Source organism: Pelophylax lessonae (genome assembly GCF_965119305.1).
Source record: "Pelophylax lessonae genome assembly, chromosome: 3".
In the NCBI taxonomy this organism is placed as follows: Eukaryota; Metazoa; Chordata; class Amphibia; order Anura; family Ranidae; genus Pelophylax; species Pelophylax lessonae.
Window position 1 is genome coordinate 133,531,134 of NC_138770.1, and position 15,099 is coordinate 133,546,232.

General features: G+C 43.3%; 1 protein-coding gene across 3 annotated transcripts in view; it reads left to right on the forward strand.

The window, feature by feature from the left end:
- The window catches only part of CYRIA (CYFIP related Rac1 interactor A), a 155,047-nt gene that overhangs the window by 127,093 nt on the left and 12,855 nt on the right, over positions 1 to 15,099 (forward strand). For all 3 annotated transcript variants that reach the window (XM_082252233.1, XM_082252235.1, XM_082252234.1), the window contains 4 exons: positions 7,356 to 7,477; positions 8,753 to 8,858; positions 13,914 to 14,050; positions 14,127 to 14,204. In XM_082252233.1, the coding sequence (XP_082108359.1) occupies positions 7,356 to 7,477; positions 8,753 to 8,858; positions 13,914 to 14,050; positions 14,127 to 14,204 (443 nt within the window). The remainder of the gene's footprint in view (positions 1 to 7,355; positions 7,478 to 8,752; positions 8,859 to 13,913; positions 14,051 to 14,126; positions 14,205 to 15,099) is intronic.

Genomic DNA, 15,099 nt, shown 5'->3' on the forward strand with positions numbered 1-15,099 from the left:
TAATAAAACATTTGTTGAAAGAATGTCAAACATATTTGTGCATGCTGCACATGTTTTGCTCGTAATTTCAATAATCAAATAATTCCTATGATTGTCAGGTCTGCCCAGAGGCCAAAATGTAGTATAGTTTGATAGTGGTGCACTGAAATGAAAATTCTGGATGCATTTGGCCAAAAGCCAAAATGGACAGTTTTAAAATATAAATATATATATATTTTATACATAATTGTATTCTATTTGACTTTTTCAATAATATCAAGTGGTTTTAAAGACAAAAGTTTTTTTCCTAATGCATTCTATGCATTAGGATAAAAAAATTAAAAAAAATAAACACCTGTGTGCAGCAGCCCCGCTAATACTTACCTAAACCCCATCTCGATCCAGCGATGTTGCATGAGAGACTCTGTTGTCCAGGCTTCTCCCTCCTGATTGGCTGAGACACACAGCGGGTGCCATTGACTCCCACTGCTGTCAATCAGTGAGCCAATGAGGAGAGAGAAGGGGTGGGGCAGAGCCCCCTGTAAATGGACACACAGAGCAGTAGTGCAGTTTAGGTGCCCCCATAGCAAGCTGCTTGCTGTTGGGGCACTCAGCAGGAGGGAGGGGCCAGGAGAGCCGACGAGGGACTCAAGAAGAGGAGGAGCTGGGCAAATATAACGTATTTGTATAAAAAATTAAAACACAGGACTTGATATCACTTTAAATTAATATGATTTTATTTTTGCCCCTTAGAGGCATCTTTTTGGCCGATAGACTGCTTTCACACTGAGCAGATAAAAATGAAAAACTCAAGAAAAATGCATTGCTTTAAAATCTATGTATCTTTTCACAATCTATGTATCTCTTCACATTTTTGGTGCATATTTGGACAGTAAAAAAAAAAAAAAAAAAAAAAACGCATTCCCTTTTGCAATGCATTGAAAACGGGGCAAAAATGCATAAAAAAACGCACCCATGTTGTGTTTTTAATGCAGTTTTTGAGTTGCATGAAAAACGCATTGTGAATATAAATATAATCTCGAGTTTTTCGGCAGCCATTATCGGCACCTTTTTTTCAATCGGCAAAACCCTAATAACCCTATTTTCGGTGCATCTCTAGTTTCTAAAATACCTCAATAAGAAAATGGACAGTATTTTGGCCACTAGGTGATGCTAATGATCGTAGGGATTACTCTATTTGAGAAATTACAGAGACAGTTTGTGCAGCATGTTTAATTTTGAGTTCTCTGTTAGCCAAAATGCAGATGTTGGACATTACACTTGTTGCAGTCTTTACGTAGGAAATTATTGTATATTTACATACAGCTGTAAGTGATGAGAAACTTTTTTAAAACGGCCCTATCACTGTATTGTCAAAAAAAGCGTCACGCTGTCAAAAGAGCTGTATACATAGTGGTACAGGGACTTCCCATTCCCAAAAAACAAATAGTTGGGCTGAGCGCTGCTTGGCCATTCACAGGAAGCTTTGTTTTTTTTGTTTGTTTTTTTTGATAAATTAAAGCAGGGGTTGACAAATTTTCTTTGAATCTAGGAGCCAGCTAAAAAAGTTAGGAGCCAGTTTTTTTAAAAAAAAGCTGCCCCGCGCCCAGAAAAAAAAGAAAGAAAGAAATAAAAGGGAAAGAAGGGGAAGATGGGGGGGGGGGTTAGGGGAAGGGGAGGGGGTGAGAGAGAGAAGGAAAGAGAGGGGAGAGGGAGGGAGATAGAGGGTGGGAGAGAGTGAAAGTCTCAGGCAGATGTGTATATGTACAGCTCTATGGTGTGTACAGAAGAATTCTCTAGAAGTGTGGCGCACCCCCCCCCCCACCTCCACCTTCCTCCTATACACTCAGAAAATGGCCTGCTCTGCTCCCCCACACACGTGTCTATGGGGGGGGGGGGGTTCCCACACCTGGCCAATAAGAAGTAAACTGTGCCCCCCAACTAATTGTAGGTGGTTCCCTTCCCTTAGCCATGGCAGGATGGGCTCAGTCTGCATTCCCACCTCCCCCAGGGGCTGAGGATGCAGTGAAGCACAGGCAGGCTGGAGCAGTGGGATGGGGAGCGGCTGACACATGAAATTCAGTGCAGAGCCAAGACCTGGTGCACCATTTCCCCGCCTCACACACCGCTCAGCCGCGGACCCAGCACTCTTACCTGATGTCAGATGGATGTGTGCCAGGGTGACCACAACGAGGAGGGCTGACAGTGGCAGAAGTCGAGCAATGCGTCCTATGGATGTGCTGAAAGTGGAGAAGAGGCAGCCGGTTCTGATTGGTCAGCGCCGTCCATGTGACGGTGCTGACCAATTAAAATGCCTTGTCAGGACACAGATAATTATGGATAGGAGCCGCGGGGATTTCAAATCTCTGCATCACAGAGCGGCGTCCCGATGCCTGACAGCAGATGGCTGAAATCATAGGCGCCCGGACTAAGTTTCTAGTCACCAATGCGACCTGGCGCCCGGGAATTGTCGAGCCCTGAATTAAAGGCTTTATCTGATTGGCTGCGGCGATGAGATGGAGAGGCGGGCAGATTACATCATGATCTCCAACTCAGCCAATGAAAGCCTTGTATTCATAAAATACAGTGATTGCTGTGAATAACTGAGCACCACTCGGCTCAACTCAACTTTTCCTGAGAACACAGCAATGTATACTGTACGTTAATGTGCTGACATGGGGTACACGTGTTAGTGAAGGGAATAGAGTATTAGGACCAGTAAATGAAAGCTGCAGTTGGGCTTTAAGCCCTCAAAAGAGAAAATTGTTCTCAGAACACTGTCCTTCTACAAAGTGGACCCTATGCTCAGGGCTCTTTATGATTGCAAAGGCAGATCTATTCCCAGGCCTCAATTTAACCATCTACAATTTCTTTTGAGTCTTCTATTATCAGTGGACACATTTGTCCATTCGGCCCCTAGAAAGTCCCGGGGGCCCCTTCATTTTTATTGGCTTTGTCCACCTTGATATTACTTTTTTTTTTTTATATACATTGTGACATGACTATATTTCCCTTTGAAGTCTACTAGAAGTTATAGGTAGACAAACCTTATCCAAGTAAGCAACCTCTACAAGCCATGATTAGGTGCATTTTATTTGATATACAAACTTTGCCATGCTTCTTACAAAAAAAAAAAAAAAATCTATTTGATTAGTAAAATATAAAATGTGCCCTAAAATCAAATCAGATGTCCCCTTTGTGTAGTACAGCGTGTGGGTTACATTGAGCCTCTTGGCAGCAGTACAGAATGGAGTTAGATGGTGTTTCCTGAGAGGCGTCTTGGTTAGAATATTTCAGTTATTTGCGGACATTGCCTTTTCTAGCAGAAATAAAAGGACTGTGTTTGAGAGCATGGCCTACAAGGCTGCCCCGAGCTCTCATATTATATTTAACATGCATGTTATTTTTCTTTAGACTAGATCAGATTGGCAGTAGCATACACAGACATGTTGAAAGAGGGTGCACATTAGTGTATGGCGCTGGTCCACTTCTGGCCTATGCAGTCATTCCTCTGCAAGCTGTAGATGAAATACACTCGCTGTTTGACTGCCAGGAGCATGACTTTCCTAAAAATAATGTTTCTGCTCTTGGTGTCCAGGGATTCCCAGCTGAGATCATTGTCTGCATACAGTAGCTAAACGGTTTTCCACTACTAGTAAAAGGACTCATAAGCATAGGTTAGTTTGTGGGTTACTCACAAATAGCTAAAGGCCATGGCAGTACTCGGAACTTAAAATGATAGGATAAGGGTTGTATAAGGCTCCATTCACACCTGGGCGATTTGAATCGCGGGCGGAATCACCGCAATTCCAAATTGCAGCAAAATGTGGAATACATTAGCGATGCAATTACTTCTTAATGGCAACCTGATAGCGGTGCAATTTTGCCACGATTGACACATGGTAAATCACGGCAACAGATGAAATTGTTGCTCCTTTTTGAACGTCAAGCTTCATGCATTGCGATTTCGCTGCGGTTGCAGCGCAACAATCGTGGTCAAATCGCACCACCGTTGGGTCGCCATTAAGTCATGGCATCACAAATGCGCCCTGCGTTTTGCCACGATTTGGAATATTGGGCAGAATCACAGCAATTCCGCCCACAACTTAAATCGCCTATGTGTGAATAGAGTCTTTAGAGGAAATGTAATTCATTGATTTCCAGAAATCCAGACTGTAAACCCCCTTAATTTGTTCATGTCCAGAGCTCATTGCTAAACTTGGCCTAGACACAGAGTTTTCAGTGTTAAGAGTTTAACTTTAAATTTTGCCTACTTAAGTCCTATAGACAAACATTAATCTATACAGTGGTGAAAATCATTATTTGATCCCCCTGCAGATTTTGGAAGTTTACCCACTTACAAAGAAATGAAGGGTCTATATATTTTTTTTTTTTATCATAGGTGTATTTTAAATGATGATAGAGACAGAATATCAACCCAAAATCCTGAAAAAAACACATAAAACAAATGCTATAAATTAGATTGCAGTTCAGTGAGTAAAATAAGTAATAATAAGTAAAATAAGTATCCAAAAGCAAAACATGTCTTAATACTTGGTGGAGAAACCCTTGTTGGCAAGCACGGAGGTGAGACATTTCTTGTAGTTGATGAGCAGGTTTGCACACATCTCAGGAGGGATTTTGGTCCACTCTTTTTTACAGATCTTCTCTAAATCTTTAAGGTTTCTTGACAACTCAAAGTTTCAGCTCCCTGCTTCTTCTTGAGCAACTCCTTTGTTGCCTTAGTGGTATGTTTTGGGACAGTGTCATGCTGGAAAACCCATCCACGACCCATCTTGGGTCCAGTGTTCTGGCTGAGGGAAGAAGGTTCTCATTTAAGATTATACAATACATGGCCCCCTCTATTGGCCCTTCAATGCGGCAAAGTCAACCTGTACCTTTAGCAGAGAAACAGCCCCAAAGCATCATGTTTTCACCTCCCTGCTTGACTGTAGGGCTGGCATTCCTAAGGTCATAGTCAGCGTTTTTCTTCCTCCAAACATGGTGAGTTGAGTTAATGCCAGAGACCTCAATTTTGGTCTCATCTGGCCACAGCACTTTCTTCCATTGTTTTTCTAAATCATTTAGATGTTCATTAGCATGACTGTACATGTGCCTTCCTAAGGGGGACTTGCCGTATTTGGAGGAAGAAAAATGCTGACGGACCCTAAGAACACCATCCCTACAGTCAAGCACAGAGGTGGAAAATTTATGTTTTTTGTGCTGTTTCTCTGCTAAAGGTACAGACAGACTTTGCTGCATTAAAGGAGCCAATAGATGGGGCCATGTATTTTAAATTCTTGGATGAGAACCCTTTTTCTTTAGCCAGAACACTGAAGATGGGTCATGGATGGGTCTTCCAGCATGACCATGACCCAAAAAATACCACCAAGGCAAAAAAGGAGTGGCTGAAGAAGAAGCACATTAAAGCCATGGAGTTGCCTTGCCAGTCTCCAGACCTTAATCCTATAGAAGGAGGGAGCTTAAACTTCGAGTTGCCAAGGGAAAGAGAAAATAAACCTTAAGGAAAGAAAGAAAAGAAACCTTAAGGATTTAGAGAAGATCTGTTAAAGAAGAGTGGACCAAAACCCTTCCTGAGATGTGTGCAAACCTTGTCACCAACTACAAGAAACGTCTTACCTGTGTGCTTGCCAACAAGGGTTTCTCTACCAAGTACTAAGTCATGCTTTGCTTGGGGATCAAATACCTATTTTACTCACTGAACTGCAACTCAATTTATAAAATTTGTGTATTTTTTCCTGGATTTTTGGTTGATATTCTGTCTTACAAAATCTGCAGGGGATCAAATAATTTTCCCCATTGTACAGACGCACACACAGAATTGCTCGCTCTCACCCTCCAATTAACATATGATCTGATGTGAACAGCTGCACTACCTAAAGTTTAAAATGAACATTTTGATAAACGTATAACCACTTTTATCCATTACCCTTCTTTTTATTAAATCCTTTTTTATAATTGTATCTGACAATCGCAGTGTAAAACAGTAAATTACAGGCTGCCATGGCATCTGCAGATCGAAGGAATATATATATATATATATATATTTTTTGTCAATGAAACTCTAGTCTGCATGTGATCACTATGTCATAGCGGACATAATGATCACCTGGTCAGAAACAGTCCTGATTGGTTCTTGATCATTAGTTGATCTGACAGCTAGCAAAGAGGGTGTTGTAGATTATTGTTCCCTGGTCTCTAGGCATTTTAAAGTAAGCATATTATGAAAAAAAAAAAAAAATGTATAAGCAGAAGTTATTTTAGCCAAACCCATATGTCAGAACAATTAGTATATATACATGTAGGCAGCTAAATTTAAAAGTAAATCCTATCCTCCCCTGTAAAAGTTGTCTGCCGCACCCTCCTGCAGTAGAAATGCTTTTTTCAGTGCTCTTATTACATAGACAGATTTCATAAAATCTTTACAGAGCTTCAGGCTAGCTCCACTTGACCTGCATTGTTCAAAGGGTGATATGACAAAATATAGGTCCCAGATGGCTGTCAATACCAATGTTGGCCATGCACATCCATACAAAAATTCACCGTACTTCACTGACTTCACAAATGTAGTTCAAAAGTACTTCAAACATCTGCTTTTACCATTCGATTTTAGAATTAACATGACAAATAGGTCAAGGTGAAAAACTGTTCTGCATGCAGTAACTAAATTTGAGTGCCACTTAACTGCGATCACATCTGCAGAAATGTATTGTTCTGAAACTGCAAACATACCCCACCCTAAATACCTGCCAATAAGTATTCACACACTTTTACTCTATGCTGTTATGGTAAATAAAATGGTATTGCACGATTTGGCTTCACATTTTATGTTTTGGGAAATCTGTGGCGAGTAAACATCCTGGTGTGGATGTGAGATTCAAACCTCCTGATGCCCAGCCCGCGACTGGCTTGATGGTCTTTTGCTGATCCATGTTGAAAAAATATCTGGCCCTTGGGGAACAAGAAAGTTAATTTAAGCGGTTTGGGTCCTAGTGGCCTGAGATCATCTTTCAGGTGGCGGAGCACTATTTATGAGCACCTTATCTTTGCACTAAGAAAAATTCTAAGCACTTTATACACGAGGTGACTGGAAGAAACATAGGAGATTATGGACATGAATTCATTTGATTTTGTTTAATATTGAACATATTGCACTTATTGAATACCGTTGTTTGTAATAGCGTGTCATAGGAAACATGCTGTTATGGTAAAGCTACAGTTTACCGTATCTTGTAATTATTTTAATGAATTGCTAGTGAACACTGAAAATCCTTTTTGGCTTTTTCGTGATAGTTCTTTATTATAGTTTTCCATAACTTACTGCTGTTGTGAAATTCTCATCTATTTGATTTTAGATGCACAGCCAACGGATTGTGAGCGGGAAGTGTGGAACCAGGTCAACGCTGTCCTGCAGGACTCCGAGAGTATACTTTCCGATCTGCAAGCATACAAAGGAGCGGGACAAGAAATACGAGATGTATGTCCTCCCACCAAAAATGTGCAGTATAGTGTAACTTTAGCTAAATGACAGATGCGCATGTAATATGAATGCTTTCAGAAAGAAAGGTGCAGTAGCCCATAGCAGGCAATCACTATTTATCTTTCTTTGGTCCCACTACAGTGAGATGAAGTTTGGTTGTGATGGGTCACTTCACAGGATGAGATTATCCAACGCTCCCTGATAGATTTCTAGTTTATTGTAGAATTGCTTTGAAGAATGCAGTAGGAGGAAAGTCAAAGATGGATGGGCTGGAACCAGGCTAGAAGCTATAGCAGTGGAGAGACCCTGATAACTGGACATCCCAGGAGACAAAAGAAGCCATGAAACTTTTTTAGGCACTTGATTAATTTAAAGTCTGTGTGTACTAAAATTACATTTTGTAATGTAACACTATCAAAGATGGATTTTCTTTTTCAGTTTACAGTGCCTTTGATATACATATACTTATTTACTCATTTTTTTTTTAAATAAAGTTCAGTATGAAATGCATATATAGATATATGTGAATTGATGTAAGAATCCATCCAACTCTACTCGTACTCAACGTAAATATTACATTTGGGTGGAAGACCCTTTAGAGAGTATCTTCCGTCTAATGATTTTTGGTCCAGATAGTGGTGATGTGTTGGAACCCCTGTTAGGTTTTTATCACTTTTGGTGCTTCTGCTAGGTAGATTTCCCTTCTGTTTTCCTGCTGACCATTGTCTTTGGGATTGAAAGAGAATGAAAAGCCCACATTTTGGAGTTTTTACACATGAATATTAATAGAGAGATATCTATGCGGGCTGTCTGAGAGGATTTACCCTCATGTTGAAGAATTTTCACTCTGGTCTACAGAACAAAGTAAAATGTCCCCAACGGGACAATCACAGATTACATAAACTGACAAGGTTAAGCACTTCTCTAACTGTATACAAAATGAAAGAAATGGCTTGATTTACTTTTTTTTTTCATATTCATATTCCCCCCTTACACCCTGGCTTCCAGCATCTTTCCTAGGTGAGAGTGATGACGCTCCGCCTTCCTTGCACTGTGCAGGAGTGCATTCTTGCAGAATTTAAAGAAGGTGTAATGTTTTTCTAGGGTATAAATTAGTGTTTTATTTTAATTGGGAAGTAGAGGACTAAGAAAAAGGTGGACCGTTTTTGTGCAGGGTTAGTTTTGATTACTCATCTGTACTTTTCGGCATTTTCTTTTTTGTTTTGTAACTTAACTTTTTTTGCGAGATATTACTTTTTATTTTATTTTTAGGCTATTCAAAATCCAAACGACATCCAGCTTCAAGAGAAGGCTTGGAATTCAGTATGCCCCCTGGTTGTCAGGCTGAAGCGATTTTATGAGTTTTCTCTAAGACTTGGTGAGTTTTTTTTATCTTGTAAACAACTTTTCTGTCACGCTGGAATCTAAACCAGCAAAATTATGCAAATTCTTTAAGGTTTAGCCCACCAAACGCAATATATTTATAGGTGTGGACTGTGTCAGTTCCTGGATTCTTATGTCTTTGAGATTCCAATAGCGAGATCTCCCAGCTGTAATTCTTCTTTACTGTTACTGTCCGCGTTGCAGTCTTTGGGTGTTCCTATCCACCTTTGTATTCCAGAACTTCCTGTTGTATTTTCACAAGCCCTTAGATCATTTGTTCACCTGGTTTAACTTTCCAGCATCTACCAATTACTGAACTCTGTTTTGGATGGTCTAGTCCTTTAGGCTTCTTTATTGTCTGTAGTTTTAAAAATCCTATAGAGGTGTTTGAGAATTTATCGCATTGTCACATGGTAGGAGTGCTCCAGTGCTACAGTTTCTAGATATTTTTTGACACAAAACAGACATTTCTCTTTTGTTCATTGACGGACAGAGCTCCTGATCTATAACTATTGGGTTATACTGCCCCTACAGGAATAGGCCACTAGGCAGAAAAAAAGTCTGGCTACGCCTATGGGCAGTCCCAGGGGGTATACTCACTTTCTCTGCTTTAGGTACTTGTTAGTTTTTTCTCTCCTGTTTTTTTTCCTGTGAGATCTACAATCAACTGCCGGACTGGGCGATGGGCTGGATGTTCTACATCCGGTGGTCATCCCGGTCCGGCCAGCAAGCGTGTGCAGACCTCAGCTCCGCGTTAGGTTGGCTGAGACAGCCCCACGGGAAGGGGGCTGGTCTGCAAGTTACACGCCTCGCGAGGTCGCATACGACCGGGTCTCGGCCCGAGTCACAGCATTCCTACTGGCCGACAGCCCCTCATTTTGATGGCGAGGGGATCCATCTGGAGCGGTGCCCGCCTGGTTCCTGGTATAGGGAGTAGCTGTCCCCCCCCCCCCCTCTCCACCTGGAGGGTTTTGGCGTGAATGTGGGCCCCCTCCATGGGATGGTCGCCCCCCCCCGGGTTCCCCTCCCTTCCGTCAGGCAGTCCCCCTTCATCTGTCCCCCCATCCTACCCTCCCCCCACTTATGCTGGGGCTGTGTGGGTGGTCTGATCCAACTCCATTGACAATAAGGACGCTTACCTTCACATTCCAGTATGTGTCGGTCACTAGCTCTTCCTCTGCTTTGCTGTGTGGGAGGAGCATTATCAGTTTGTGGCGTTATCCTTTGGTCTCGCTTCCGCTCCTCTGGTCTTTACAAAAGTGTTGGCCCCGGTGCTAGCATTGTTACGCCAATGAGGGATCGCGGTACTGGGCTACTTAGCTGACCTCCTTCTGCGAGCAGAGTCTCCTACTGCTCTGGTGGAAAACCTGGAAATCACCATAAGAACTTTGAGGGAGATTGGCTGGATTCTGAATTTTCAGAAGTCTGCTCTGGTTCCGTCCACAAAGCTGGACTATCTGGGTCTGACCCTGGACTCAGCCTTAGCCAGAGTGCTCCTTCCTCTGGACAGACTCCAGAAACTGCAAGCTGCAATTCCTCTGGACTTGCATGCTGGTGCTGGGCCTGATGGTGTCCACCTTCGAGGCAGTTCCGTTTGCACAGTTCCATACAAGGTCCCTGCAAGGGAGATTCTGGCCAAATGGGACAAGAATTTGCAGATCTGGCTGAGCCGGGAAACGAAAGAGCCCCTGTTATGGTGGCTTCATTCACCAGCACTTCGGCTGGGCAAATCCTTCCTTCCCTTGTATTTGACAGTGGTCATCATGGATGCCAGCCTGTCTGGCTGGGGAGGCGTCCTCGGCAAAAAATCTGCTCAGGGGATCTGGATACTGGAAGAGTCCAGGCTACCGACCAATGTCTTGGAACTCCGAGTTATCAGACTGTGCCTGGAACATTGGTCGTATCGTCTTCAGGGATGCCCAGTGCGCATTCAATCGGACAATGCCACGGCCGTGGCTTATGTCAATCACCAGGGGGGCACAAGAAGTGTCCTGGTGGCTCTGGAGGTAGCCGGCATTCTAAGGTGGCCAGAACAGTTCATTCCAGCCCTCTGCATCGTACACATTCCAGGGGTGGAAAACTTTCAGGCGGATTACCTCAGTTGGCAGGCGTTGGATCAAGGGGAGTGGTCCCTTCATCCAGAGGTGTTTTATCAGTTGTGTCTCTGGTGGGGCATCCCCGAGGTGTATCTGTTGGCGTCTCGGCTCAACAGAAAGGTGCAGAGGTTTGTGGCTTGGTCACAGGATCCTCTGGCGGATGCCACAGATGCACTGGTGACCACCCTGGGGTCAGTATCATCTGATTTACACCTTCCCTCCTCTCAAGCTTCTGCCAAGACTTCTAGGCAGGATCGAGGCAGAAGGGATTCATGTTAGTGGTCCTGGACTGGCCTCGCTGGGCTTGGTACGCCGATCTGGTGTGGCTGGTCGCTGACGTTCCTTGAAAGCTTCCTCTTAAGGAGGATCTACTGGCCCAAGGACCAATCTTCCATCCTCTCCTCCAGTCGCTGAATTTGACGGCTTGGCTGTTGAACGCCAGGTGCTGATGGATAGAGGTTTTGTCTGAGTCGGTGATTCCAATGCTGTTAACACTAAGAAATCTACTTCTAGGAAGATCTACCATTGTACATGGAAGATGTATGTACATTGCGGGGTGTGTCTCTTGGGGTTAATCCTCCCTCTTTTTCGATGGCTCGGATCTTGACCTTCCTTCAACCAGGGGTTGAGCAGAAACTGGCCTTAGTACTATCAAGGGTCAGGTGTGGGCCTTAGCGGTCTTCTTTCAATGGCCCTTGGTCACGTAATCCCTGGTATCTACTTTTCTTCAGGGAGCTAGGCACTTGACCCCTCCATTGTGGTCTATGTTGCCACCTTGGGGACCTCAATTTGGTGCTCTCAGTCTTCCAGAAGCCTCCTTTTAAATATCTTTGGGAGATTCCCCTGCTTACGCTGTCCCAGAAGGTGGCCTTTTTGGTGGCTATCACCTCTGCACGCAGGGTGTTGGAATTGGCGGCATTATCCTGTCATTCACCTTACTTGGTGGTTCACAGAGATAAGGTGGTTCTTTGCCTCTGTCTGTTGCTCCTTCCTCAGGTTGTCTCTGATTTTCACTTTGAATGAAGACATTGTTTTGCCTTCCCTGTGTCCCAGGCCAAAACATCGGAAGGAAATTGCTTTGCAAACTTTGGCTGTGGTCTGGGCAATTAGGGTGTACCTGGTAGCTACGGAGTCTTTTAGGAAGTCAGACTCACTATTTATGCTCATGGAAAGGGTTGTCTGCTTCCTCTGCAACCATTTCCAGATGGAACAGACAGATGGTGATACAGGTCTATTCCATCAAGGTTCAGGTTCCTCCTTTCCTTGTCAAGGCTCATTCTACTTGGGCGCTCAGTGCCTCCTGGGCCTTCCATCATCAGGTATCAGTGATGCGGGGACAGCCACCTGGTCGTTGGTGCACACTTTTACAAAGTTCAATAAAGTGGATGTGTTGGCATCTGCGATAGCTTCCTTTTGGCCGCAGGGTTTTTTGCAGGCTGCGGTTTAGAGGACCTGGGTGTATTGTGTTTTTTTCAGGTGAGCTCAAGTTGTTTTGTTTGAGCTCCTTTTTACCTGGTTGACTATAGTTGGGCTTGGGAGTTTCTTTTTTGCTGTTCCCACCCCTCATGTTTAACTCTGCTTTGGGACGTCCCAATGGTTAAGAAGATCAGGAGCTGTGTCGGAATGAAAGAGAAAATGGCATGTATACACTAATAAAAGCCAGATTATCCAACCTTTATATTGTGTCAATCTAAAGTTACCCCCATAAGGTAATTGACTGCTTCAGCTGTGCAGCTTACACTCTGCTTTCTGCTCTATGCTGTGCAGTTTGTGACATCAGATCCCTGCCTGCTGAAGCTGAGAAACAGCCTTTGATCTTTGGGTTTTAGAAGGCTTTAGAGGAGAGAAGGCTGCAGATTAAAGCCCCGTACACACGTACCGATGGTCGGCTTACAAATGTTCCTCTTTTCTCCCCGGGATGTCGGTGTCTGCTGAAAAGTGCAAAGACAGCACAAGGACAGCACAAGAATTTTGTCCGCCGACTGCAGAAGTGATGTCATGTAATGGTTAACTTTCCCTGTGTTTTCTATTTTCTGAGCATGCCCAGTCTTGCAAATCTGCGGTCTGTCGGCCGAATTGTGTACTGACAGGCGAACAATCGTCCGTTCTGGTGTCGGCATACAAATATTTTCATGTTTGCAAGAAAGACTTTTGTCCGCGGATTGTGCGCAGACATCTGTCGGAGGCACCATACTAACACGCGTACAATCGGCAGATCCTTCGTCCACCGACGTTTGTATGCCGACGATCGGTACGTGTGTACGGGCCTTTACAGGTACAATTTATGTAGGAGGGTTTAATCTGTATATCGCCTGAAGCTTGTCAATTCAGTGGGTATATGTAAGGCCCCTTTCACACATTCGGGTCCTTCGGACGGACTGCGTTTTTCTCAGCGGTGGATCGATCCGCCGATCCCCCGCTGAGCAGGCGGATGGCAGCTGTGTCTCCGCACTATGTGCGGAGACAGAGCTGTCAGGTCCCGCTTTTCTCTATGGGGGAATTGGATGCGAACGGACCGTCTGTCCGTTCTCATCCGATCCAATGGACAGATGGAAAATAGGGTTTCCATCCGTCCAGATTTGACGGATCGGATGTCAGCGGACATGTTTCCGCTGACATCCGATTCCCCATAGAAATGCATGGGGCATCCGTTCAGATCCGCCAAAAAAACAGACAGGCGGATCTGAACGGTCTGCTTGTGCGAAAGGGGCCTAAGGGTTTACAACCACTTTAAGCACCAGGTAGAAAGAGTTAAACCCAGAACGCTATGAGACAGGAATTCTAGCCACATTATATAATGGTTGATTGGGAGTCGCTCCCAAAATGTGCCTTGCTTACCATATCCTAATTTATGGATATCCTGTTAATATTAAGAAATAAAACACAACCTTTTTACAGACACAAAAATAGTTTTTTTTCTAGCACAATGGTGACACATATTTTTCTGTGTACAGAAAAGGCACTGAAGAGTTTATTAGAGTCTCTGACCTGCCCCCACTATACCCCAACACAACACCTGGAGCGAGAGCAAGCTTTGGCTAAAGAGTTTGCTGAAATTCTGCACTTTACTCTCCGCTTTGATGAACTGAAGGTAAGTAAAGCCTCCCTTCTTTTATATCTTTTGGGGGGAAAAAGAGAGGCTTGTAATTGTGTGTAATTTGCTTTAGATGCGGAATCCTGCAATCCAGAATGACTTCAGTTATTACAGGCGGACGATAAGTCGAAATAGGATAAATAACATGCATGTAAGTACCTGCTTTGAAATATTTTCCTAATCCTCGATACCAGGCCTGGGTTTTTTTTTTTTTAGTCTAAGCTATATTAAAACTATATGCAAAACAACTAAAATTCCATTTAAGGCAGTAGTACGGGATTGGTGATAGATATAGATCCATGCCTTCCCCTAGTAAAAGCACCTGCCACACTGTACAAAAGCGCAGGCTAGGCACCCAGTTAACCCTTTGCTGGCCCCTAATGTTAACCCCTTCCCAATCAGTGCCATTAGTACAGTAACAGTGCGTAATTTTAGCACTGATCACTGTATTAGTGTCTATGGTCCCTCAAAAATATCAGGTGCCCGACTGTCTGCCGCAATATCCCAGTCCCTCTATAAGTCGCTGATCGTCGCCATTACTAGTAAAAAAATAAATAAAAATATTCCATGGTTTGTAGACATTACAACTTTTGCACAAACCAATCAATATACGCTTATTGGGATTGTTTTTACCAAAAATATGTAGCAGAATTCATATTGGCCTAAATTGATGAAGAAATTAAATTTTTTTTTTTTCAATTTTTTTATTGTATGCGTTTTATTGCAGAAAGTAAAAAAACATTTTTTTTTTCCCGAAATTGTTATTTTTTTGTTCGTAGCGCAAAAAATAAAACCCGCAGTGGTGATCAAATACCACCAAACGTGAGCTCTATTTGTGGGGAAAAAAGGACAAAAATTAAATTTGGGTACAGTGTCACATGACCACGCAGTTGTCAGTTAACCACTTAAGCCCCGGAGGATTTGGCTGCTCAAAGACCAGGCCCTATTTTGCGATTTTGCACTGTGTGATTTTAATGGACAATTGCGCAGTCGTATGACGCTGTACCCAAATGAAATTGACGTCCTTTTTTTCCCACAAACAGAGC